The 11,330-nt window shown below is 36.8% G+C and overlaps 1 protein-coding gene across 2 annotated transcripts in view; it reads right to left on the bottom strand.

Moving 5' to 3' along the window:
* Positions 1–2,473: 2,473 nt before the first annotated feature.
* The window catches only part of LOC103712335 (DNA ligase 1), a 28,168-nt gene continuing 19,311 nt past the window's right edge, over positions 2,474–11,330 (bottom strand). Inside the window, exons 12-18 of one of the 2 annotated variants that reach the window (XM_008798827.3) lie at positions 11,094–11,165; positions 10,939–11,012; positions 10,763–10,819; positions 7,784–7,861; positions 7,575–7,652; positions 7,366–7,476; positions 2,474–2,921 (exon numbers count right to left, since the gene is read on the bottom strand). In XM_008798827.3, coding sequence (XP_008797049.2) covers positions 7,408–7,476; positions 7,575–7,652; positions 7,784–7,861; positions 10,763–10,819; positions 10,939–11,012; positions 11,094–11,165 — 428 coding nt within the window. In that variant the 3' untranslated portion in view covers positions 2,474–2,921; positions 7,366–7,407. The remainder of the gene's footprint in view (positions 2,922–7,365; positions 7,477–7,574; positions 7,653–7,783; positions 7,862–10,762; positions 10,820–10,938; positions 11,013–11,093; positions 11,166–11,330) is intronic. The other variant, XM_008798829.3, reaches the window with a different exon arrangement.

Here is an 11,330-nt window from a genome sequence, read left to right as displayed (position 1 = left end):
ACAAAGAGTAAGAAGAAGAAGAAAAGGGCATGTCATGCTGGGTATTCTCAGGTAATAATCTTGTCTAAATTACTTGTTATTTATCAGGCAATTACCATAGCCCACAGGACAAAAAGAGACCACGTCTGGAAGCGATTAGGAATCGGAACTAAATGTCTACGAAAACTAGCACTAGAAAACAGCATCTTCGGCTTGTTCAGTTAGTCCATTTTGTTGATGAAACAATGGCAAAGTGCTAATGAAGTTATCTTTTTTAACAGCACTAGAAAACAGCTTCTTCGGCTATTTCTTTTTCTCTTATTCCTCTGTTCCTTGAGAGTGAAGGAACTTGGACTAGAAAAATAGGAGGAACAACAACAAACTAGTAACAAGATAGAAATTAGAAGAGAAAATAAAAATACCAAAAGAATACCATATACTAGGCTTTTGAAAAGAATATCTTTCTTCCTGTTATTGTTACTTATTATATCAAAAAAGCAGTATGGAAATGAGACAATAGTAGGATGAAGTTTAGGATATGAATGTCAAAATTTAAGTATACATCTTGATATCCAGTCAAAGGAAGAAAGCCAGCTGAGCCCATTGTCCTACTTCACCAACTTTGCATATTTGCAAAATGTCATCCTACGAGCTCCACAGGTATGGCCCCCAGAAAATTATATAAGGGCATCTCTTATGAAAAAAAAAAAATGCATCCAAGCACATAACTTGCCAAGTATTTGCACAGATCTCTCTCCCATGATGCCACGCTCTCAATCATAGTATCTCTCTCCCATGATGCCACACTCTCAATCATAGTATGCTAAATCGGCCCGTACTGACCGGTACAGAGCGTACCGAACCGATCCAGTCTCTAACTGGTCCGATTCGGTATTAAAAATTGGTACTAGCTCATACCGGTCCCATACCGCTAGACCAAATTTTTTTGGCTTTCGAATGTGTGAACAGTGGTACCGGTTTGAACCGGTCCGATGGCCTATTGGTTCGCCTACCGATACCGGTTCGCCTACCAAAACCGGTTCGACGATCTTTATTCTCAACCATTTAGATATATAACCCCTTCATCCTAAAATGTGTGTTGTTAGTAAAACACAGATTGAAGATATGAATTCGTCCTGCACGACTCGATCATACGCAATCATATGAAGATTTGATCCTCTTTTGTTGAACTTAAAGCAGCTAAAAAAGTAGAAGTAATTTAATATCAAAATAGATAAATTTCTTAAGTTTGGGGGGGAAATAGAGAAGGCAAGAAAGGGATGAGAGACTACTTGAAAATGTTACGGAAACCGAAGGAACTCGAAGAAAAATCATTAGAAAAGCAACGTATACTGCATTCACTCCCCCTTGGTAAAACAAAGTCCGGTAGATCTCTTCCACTTCTTGCAATTTTACAGCTGCATATTTCTACTCCATTTAACAAAGTTGCTACTCCAACCAAAATTGAACGAGTCCTAATGTGTAAGTTTTGGATCTACAGCCCTATTATTTGAGGGACAACTAAGTTGATTAATTAGGAAAGGGTAGACTCTTGCTTGTTTCCAAGATAACTTATTGGTTTTCACTGAATTTGGACCCTTAGTCTTACAAGAATTTAAAAGAGAAGTATATGAAGATCTATGTATGCAAGTATTTAGTCCATATCAATTATATACTCGAAAAATCTTGAGTACTTATCCAAGCTCAAAAAACCTAAATAGCATCATATGGCTAGCCTTTTTAGGTAAGGCCATGATTCATTACAATCAATATTAGAGTAAACCCAGACTATAGTCCAACTAGAAAACACTACAACATGAATTCCTTAAACTTACTAGGAGCTGATCATGTTCTTTGTAATTGGATTTACAAAGTAATGCATATACAACATCACAAGTGTTGTTTCCGCACCTGCACAAAGCTTGTGTACGCCAACCTTTAGGTGTACAAGTGATTTAATGGAGCATTATACAAGTGATTTGATGCAGCATTAACCTGCGAGTGGATATTACATCTTTACCAGCAACAACAATTTGAACAATATTAACCAAAATTAAGGTCAAATCCAATTATGATAGATTTAAAATGAAGATCTGAATCATGAGACTTGGTCTACTATTTTTAAACTACTCATTAGCCACAAAATCATGGGCTTTTTGTAAACCCATGCTTATGCATCAAATTCTCCTAAAGGGACAGTTTAAATAGCAAGAAATAATTTGATTGATTTAAGGGTTAAGAAGCACCACGAGTATTTAAAATACAGTTTTTATGTATTTTAACATGTTTATTCAAGGCAGATGGTTTCGATTCCAAGCATGTGATCTGTTTTGAAATACTCTTCTTTTGCATCATTTAATACATAGGTAAAGGGTTTCAGAAACACACGAATTTTTGAGTTTATAGGCAATTAAGATGCCGAAGATCACACATGCCAATTTATATTTTTCCTTTTTTTGCAAACCACCATGTTTCAATTCCACACAATTTCGACTCAGTCTCAAATCCAGTAAGCATTATTTCAGTTTAACTCAGTAGTAACAGCATTATCATTATCCTAAGATGCTTTTGTTACTATCTCCCAGTATCACTCTAATGGATTATAATTGAACAATTAGTAGGATGCTTTTAACAACAAGAATAAAACCTTAGCACACAAAAAAGATGTCAAGACAGAATACCTACTTGTTTGGTTCATCAGTAAAACAGATATTTCAGATAGACGATCTCCAATTGAATAGGCTAAGCAGTCTTACATACAAAAAAGGTGAGAAACACAATCATTCCTTGATCAGACCAGTTCATCTTCCCACAACATCTATGATGAGATCTTGCAGTCTTGATGAATGAAGATCGATGCCAGCCTCATGGACAATAAGATTATCCAGTTGTCAGAATCACCAAATGGGCACCCTGAATTAAATAGCCGTCTGATTAAGGCCCTACAGTAGCATTAACAATAAAATAATAGTAAGCACTATGATATAACCTAATACATCAAATTGCAACAGGGTTTACATATTTATATTAATGTAATAAGGTATTACTATCATTAAGTCTAAAAGTTTGGGAGGGCATTGCATGTGCACCAATACTTGAGACATTTCCAACAAAAAGTTGAACAATTGTTTAACTCAAATGCTCAAGCCTCCCAATAGATGAGAACAAATACATGCTTGATCAGGCTCGCATGACCAAGTCATACAAAGGTCAAGGTTGAGAATAATGATGTGAATTTGATCGATGGTGATAGAGGGTTCATTAATCAGAAAGTTTGATGACCTAAGAAGCAATACAAAATTAATCTATGACCATTAACAGTAATTGTTGAGGGGAGCCTTAGCAAAAGATTGCTCTATTATAACCTAGAGGTCATAAGTTCGAAACAAGAAAACAGCCACTTAGCATCAAGGGTAAGACTATGTATATCTAACCCTCCTCATGCCCCACAATGGCAGGAGGCTCGTGCACTGAGCTGCCCTTTTACCATTAACAATAATTGTTGAATATTAGCATCTTATAATTTCTTCCAATTGCTATATTCTTTGCAACGCTTATACATATCATTCTTTCTATATGTAAGTTAAGGGTGACAGCTAGTTGCGGTGGGTCACAGCTAGTTGCGGTGGGTCAGGTCAAGGCAGTTAAGTTAAAACAATATTAATACTTGATGCAACCTTAATTCATACCTGGCCCACAACAAAATGGTTTGGATCTATTCAACCGATATCTGCACAAGGGTTGATCTTGATAAATCTAACACAGCCTAACAAACCATGATCCAAACCTGAATTGACCCAAAGCTCTGGACTATTGCTGACTCAATTCCGAGATAGAAAAGTAACATTAAGAGAATAATGTGAAAAAATAGTAATAAAAGAGACCAACCACTCTAAAAAATGTTACCCTAAGGTCATGACCTCAACCACCCACCCCCTGTTCTAAAACAAAAAAAAATGAGAAAAAAAAGAAGGGAAAAAAAAAGCTCTACCTACTTGAAAAAAATTAATCAACTCAACCCAAATTATTAAAAAAAAGTCCTTGGACCAAACTTAGCCCGAATAGGGTTGGGTGGGGTTGGGTTTTGAGGTTAGATCGAATTATGCCACATTACTTCAATTTGAACAAGTTGTCCTGGACCAATTGTTATTTTATCCAAAATAAAAGAATAGAAACAGAAAAATCTCTTATATTCTTCCTTCTCACAGCATGAACATATCATAGAAAAATCTCCTATTAAAGGTTTTATCACAAGCAATATGTAGAATTACATTTTAGAATCAGGTTTTTATCAAGTCACAGTACTTGGGCTATTAATGTGACCAGACCTAAACTAAAGTCCAAAAGTTCAAATAATGCAGATATCCCTTCCAAATGCTTGGATCCAACCAATATCAACTTGAAAAAGTTATAATATCAAAATCGGCTCTTCTATTCTCTCTCAACCTGTCAATCAAACTATCCTCTCCTTTAAACTACTCTCTCTATCCCCTTCTTCCTCCATAACTCTGAGAATGCCCAACCTCTCCTCTCCTCCCCTCTCCCCCCATATCTTTGCGGCCAACCACCTATTGTTTGTCCTAGTTAAATAAGCAGGATTTAGGCTTTGTCAAATGACCAGGCCTAGATTAGACCTGAGTTGATTTTAACAAATTGAAGTTACGCTGATTTTAAAGTGGTCCAATAGAGTATCAGCTCTAAGGGTTTGTTTGGTTGGGTGCAATATGACCCCCACTGCGCGGGCCAGCATGCGTATTTGTACGCTTGCAACTAGGTAGTGATTGTGGGAGCCTGCAACTTAGATCAATGTTGTTGCGGCTTGTCCCATGCCCAAATTGGCCACAGGACGAGTTGCAAGGCCTATGCACGCATCCACCTCACCACCTACACCCCGACTCCACCACATCCCCCTCCCCTCCCCTTCACACCCCCTGCACACCTCCCCCTCCTACGCACCATCGAGTTAAGAAGCATACCTCCGACATCTCACAATCACACTGCCCAAATCCAAGATTAGGTTTTCAATCACTGCCCTCCCCTCAAAGTAGGAAGAGATCGCCAACCGGTGGAAGCTCTAATCACTTGGGTTCTAGAGCTAAGCTAGATTTTGGTTGTCCCACCACCCATCTGATAACTTCCCTTGCCCTACACCCACATAAACTGGTCTCCCTTGTGGATTTTACAACTGAGGCGACTCCCTAGCATTCCAACACTTTGCCAACGTGCCTCTTCCGCTGCTTACTGTCACCACCACTAAATGTCATCCCACTATCGTTGTGACATGCTCGTGCCTCTTCCACTACTTGCAGTCACCACCACTAGATGTCATCGCCCACTATCATTGTGACTTGCTCCCTTAATTCTTGTTGTGACCATCGTGTGCTCCCTACACCGTCGGTCGAGTGGTTCCCTCCCTCCCTTAGGGTCAGTCAAGTGGTTACAGGGGTGCCTAAAAGTAAAGTAGTCATCTCTTTGCCAATGCTACATCCTCTCCCCACCGCCACATCTTCCCGGCACCGCTTGTCGCTACTCACCATCGCATCTTCCCCCGCTGCTTGCCTTTGCAACCCCCTCATCTCGGCCTCTTGCCTTGACCCCCCTCCCCCCTACTGATGCCCTCTCTCGCCCCAGCCCCCCTCCTTCCGCATTGGTCGCCCACCCCCACCCAGCTGCACCATCCAAACAGGAAAGTTTTGAGCTCCTGAATATGGATTATCTACAAGCCAAGATGCATTGTAGCTGAGTATGGCTCCACCAACAAGGCTCCAAATAGCCCCTGAGTGAAGCAAATTTCACTGCATAAAATGATAAGCAGGTCACCTTACAACTACGTTATAAGTTTTCCGATTAATAACCTTGATTCAAACCCATGGCCCCTAACTTGCAAAAATCAGTCAAATAATTGAGCAATGAGCTCAAACAAATTGAAGATGCATAGTTAAGTTCCTAAAATTACATCCTGTGAAAGGAAAAATAAGCCTTGATTACATGTTACAAGCTTGACTCATGCTACAGTTAAGCTTGCCTAATGTTTGAGTTAGGCTCAAGTTGAACAACCCAAGTTGCATGCTTGCTAAAGGGTCCACTTGGCATTTATATCCTTCTCCTCCATAAGCAGTTGATCCTATCCTTGTCTAATACGTTAACACGATATTGTCGGCAATTGTTATTCATCAGATACCTCCTTCTAATTACTGGTAACAGTTCATAAATGAAAATATATGCAAATGATATGGGACAAGTGCCTGTTATTGATTCATGTCCATTCTTACCAAACTTTAGTTTTTCCCATAAATTTTAGCACTTGTTGCTTGCTTAGAGACTCTCTTCAAATTTGCTATGCCTTCAAGCTCCCTTTTCCTCATTTAAATGATAGTCTCAAGCTTTAAGGAAATCCTGTGAAGCCATTATGCATGTTGAGAATTTAAAGTACCACTAATTGAGGCAACCTAGTTCCATCACCACCACAATAATGGAAAATATGACACTCCAATCAAAAGATCATTCCTTTCATTGTTTCGTAACTAAATCTTTTAGGCAAGCACTGGAGCTTAGGAATTGTCACATGATTCTTTCTACCATAGAATCAGCAAAATTAAAAAGCAATTACAGTTATTGTCATCTACTTATCACATTTAACTTAATTGATGTTACGGCACAAATGTGCCACATAAAAGGCATCCCTTGATATTGAAAGGAGTTGGCCTAGTAAGACCTACTTTATCATGTGGTATCAATTTGACTACCTACTTAATACTTGTTAGTCATGGAACTTCTTAGACTGCATGCTAACTGCAAGAATAATTTATCCCCAAAAAAGTAACACTAGACAACTTGGTGCCTAGATTTACATTAGAAATGAGCATTAGTAAATAAAAATAAATACTTATCTTTTTTGTGTCATTTTTTATGCCACCCAAATCAAAAGTTCTGCTTTATTTAAATTTTTGCCCTACTATCATATAAACCTGGAAAACAATATCTTAGCATACAGAAACAGAATATCTGGATTCAAATTTGAGATTCTACATATATATAAACATAAAGGACAGCTCATTGCTTTTGATGGCATGCTAATTCACTAAATGCAGCTCTCATGGTTATAAATATTTGTTATGGAGGGATCTTTGGGAAGGTTACTAAAATTGGGAATCAAACTTGAACAGGTTCAAATAAAGAATCGATTGAAAAGTTCAACCGCTATAGTGCGCTCTTGTGCAAACCAAATCAATCCTTAAAGAAATTTCTCAAGAAATGTTACCATAACAAATGTTGTGACTTTTTTCTCAAAAAAAAAAGGTTGAAATTTGAACTGAAAGAACAATACTGAATTACTGATCATATGAGTGCACGACACATGCATGCTGTGCACATAAAAATGCTGACCTTACAGAACCATCAAATACTGAATAGTAGAATTCACATATGTTAGTCATCACCCTCTTCCTCATGGTTATTTGTGTGGTTAATCTTTTGAGCACGATACATGTCAGCAACCTACAGAAATTTGACCCAACAATGTTAAAAAGATCCACTCATGGCAATGATAACCATAGATCAAGCTTCAGAGATTGAGAATAATGTTATCAATTTACCTGATCAGACGTTGTGGCTTGTTCAGGGCTTTTGTCATCTCGAACACGGACTAAACGAGGAAATCGAAGAGAAATACCCTTTTAAAGATGATGGAAAGATTTAAATGCAATGTGCATCCATTAGTAAATTTCTCGTAATAGTAGAATAATGATGGGATTGTTAAGAAAACCAAAAAAGACGTTACAAAAAAAATTACTATTGTGCCGACCTTATTTGGATCAACTATGCCACTAGCAGCACGATGAACAGGACTGATGCTCAAATCTGCCGCTTTCACCTCCCAAACCTGTCATAAAAGCAAACCTATAAATGGGATCAACTATCAATGCATAACCAGAAAAGGGTCTAACAACATTATAGATAATTTGAAGTAGAATCCAAATAATCAACAGTGTAACTGAGAAGGACCTAAAAGGATGCTTAATAACCAAGTAGTATGAGAAGTAAAAGCACATGCAATTATTATTGGCATCTTGATGTAGGACAGACGACGGAAGAGATTTAGCATAGGGTTGAAATATATATTGCTGGAATTTCAGGTTAAGACCTGAGTTTTCGATAAAACTGATCCAAAAAGGTTATGTCTAAGAAGAAAATAGCTAGTCAATGACTAGTATCTAACTTAGGGTTTAGGTTTATATGATTTAAACTATATGTTTAAGGGTTTATGAAATTGAACAATTGAAATCAAATGCTCGCTGGAATTTTCTTGAAAAAAAAACTGAGATGATTTGTTATATGAATGATCTGCAGGAAATAAAAGGGGGTTTTTGATGAAGAACAATCAAAAGAAAGCTAGAGTAGGAGTAGAAAAAGAAAAATGAGAAGAGGAGAAGCAGGGAAAGGCGAAACAGAAGGGGAAGGAGAAGGATAATACTGGAACCACTCCAGGATCTAAGAATCATATCTAGGTTCTGTAAGGTCTTGTATCTCCATTGAGGAGTCACATAACAAAAGAAAAAAGGAAGGAATCATTCTGTTCTTCATTAATCAATTATCCAACTCTCTTACAAAATAGACTATGACCCTATTTTATAACAAAAGGACCCCTAATTTGACTCCTTAAATTACCATCATAGCATGTGATTATTATTCATGGTTAAAAGCATCATGAACAATGGCATGACCAAAAGTTAGGCCTATCATGTGGTTAAATGACATCAAAGAACACTTAATCTTAGGAGAAATGGTCTTTTGAGAGAGTTACAAATATTGTTTACAGGTTGTTCTCTTGCTCTGGGTTAAGTATCTGAATTTCTTAAGAAAAAAGGGAAAGTGTATTAGCATGGTCTTGAAAATATCCAAGTTATGGAAGGAAGAGTCCTCATTATTTTAGGAGACATATTTTGGAAATGTTATTGCTGTCCACAATCATAAATGAGAGAAATTTTGCTGTGACAAATAAGGGAGTTATCTTCTTCTCCTACCCTCCATCTACTTTTATGGTTAATATTTGTTGAATGGGGACTGATATATAGATTCCTAAACGTGATCATGTTCCTTAATTCTGTAATGTTCAATAAATACTTAGAAAATAAGAGTTGAAATTTGTTTATAGATAGATATCTTTTGCTCCTACATGGGCATTACAGCACCAACACTTCAAGGCAAGTGCACTATGCTTTGTATTTCAATTATAATGTTTTACATTGAAACTTTTTAGTAGCCTTCTATAATATGGCGCAAGACAATATGTATAGGATTTTAACTTATTAATTTAAACCAGTTTAAAGTAAGTTTATCAAAGTTTGTTTTCGTATTTTTCTAGCAAATCATGGTGCCTTAGTGCTGCAGAATAGAGGTGTAAGGATGAAAAAGGAAAATAAGCGTCTAAAATTACAGTGTCGAAAAGGTTGAACTTAAACAGGCTATAAATTTTTAACTGTACAATTGAAAATGTTCAGGATTAAAATATAAACATGTGTATAATAAAAAAAATTTGCGGGAAAACCAAAAGATCAGAGAAGTGCTTTTTTCCATGTTCATATTCGTTAAACATTCATTGATATTAGGAATACAGGAATATGCATTTGATTGGTGCTACATTGTTATAATATAAAACAACGATCTCCAAAAAAAAATCTTGACAACATCTATCTTGAATAAACTTCAATCTATATCATGAAATTAATAGGTCATTGATAACATAAAAGGTTCCTGTAGCCACATCAAGTTAAATCTAAGTAGAAGTCAGGAATGTATTGATGAGGAATTGAGGATAGCGGACAAAATCTCTTAGTTGTAATGGAGATAGATAATGTATGGCCTGCTGTAGAGAATCAAATTTGCTGCTTTAATGTAACAAAAATAAATTTCTCGATAACAGGGGGGCAGGGGCAAATAAGATAATCTGAAATAGAAAATTTTGCTTGCTCAAGTGGTAACTGAGTGTTTTTACTTTACCATTGATAAACCAGCGTGATCAATATTTAGTGTATGCCTTTTGATTATTGGATCAAGTGAAATAGGGAGAAGTTCACCAGAATTCAAATTCTGTAGATTACTCCCAGGAAAAAGCATGACTAGACAACAACTTAATCCTCATATAGTGCACTTGCAATTGCTAGATCATATGCCATGACAAAATCAGTACCGGACCACCCACCAGTCCAACTCTATCTCAAAACCTATGACCATCATGTAGCACTGGAATCTTCCCCACTAGCATGACCATTCATATGAATTTCCTCTCTCTCCCTTCGATTGTCCCTGTATTGATCCTTCCCCAATAATTTTGGCTTTATTTGTTCTCTGATCCTAGTAGTGATGCAAGGAGATAGCAGCAGCCCATCACTGATCCATTTTATTTTAACGACCTTCCCCTGAATCCATTACACTTTTTCTCTTGTCACTTCAAGAGGAAAATTAATTGACAAACTCAAAGGAAAGGAAAGCCGATAGCTTCCTAGCTGTGGTAATTCTATATACGAAGCAGAAATAGTGGTGGATTGAAAAAACTTATCAACTTTAGGGACTTCACTTATAATATTTCTTGTCATGTCCTTTCCATGTTAAATGTCAAGGGGCTTCAATGCTCATTCATCAATATATACACTAAAAGCTACATGACCACACAAAAAAAGAGGCCAGGAGTACATGCATGCAAAAATGTAATAATGCCCTGATAGGCTGATACTAAAAGAAATTTAAAAAATGAGAATATTTCTCTTGATTAACTAGTAGTTACCTCTGCTGGCTCAAACCATACATCCGGATTCACTGTATCAGCATATCGATAATATGGCTGAAAATGGGAACAGAAAAATAAATAATACAGTTTATAAGAGAAAATACAGAAGCACAGTTTATAGTCAACAAGTTCATAAATTTTTCAAGGAAAATTTAGTAACAATGTAGAATCACCTTTGGTGTAGGAATCGCTTTATTGCGAAGACTTGCAGACCGCTCTTCAAGTTGTGACTCAGAAAATCCAGTACCTGTAAAGCATCAAATGAGAATTCTATAGAGCACTAATTTTATTTGGAGTTTCAAAGATGTGTGCGTCAAATATTGCCGACCTATATTACAGATGGTTTGGTATTCTTCATTGTGTTCATCATAGCAAGCAAGAAGAAACGAACCATAAACCCCTGCAAGAGAACATGAATAAGATGTAGTAAACCCCAAGAGGAATCTGACAAACAAGTAGTACAAATGTTTATGAATAGACAAACAAATTAAAATAAGCTTTACGCTAAGTAAAAGACAATGAAGTATAGATCGTGCTCTATGTTGAAAGTTTAGACTTTGCACAT

This window comes from Phoenix dactylifera, unplaced genomic scaffold (genome assembly GCF_009389715.1).
Source record: "Phoenix dactylifera cultivar Barhee BC4 unplaced genomic scaffold, palm_55x_up_171113_PBpolish2nd_filt_p 000026F, whole genome shotgun sequence".
Taxonomy (NCBI): Eukaryota; Viridiplantae; Streptophyta; class Magnoliopsida; order Arecales; family Arecaceae; genus Phoenix; species Phoenix dactylifera.
The sequence above is the reverse complement of the archived record's forward strand: the minus strand, read 5'-3'. Positions and strand labels throughout refer to the sequence as shown.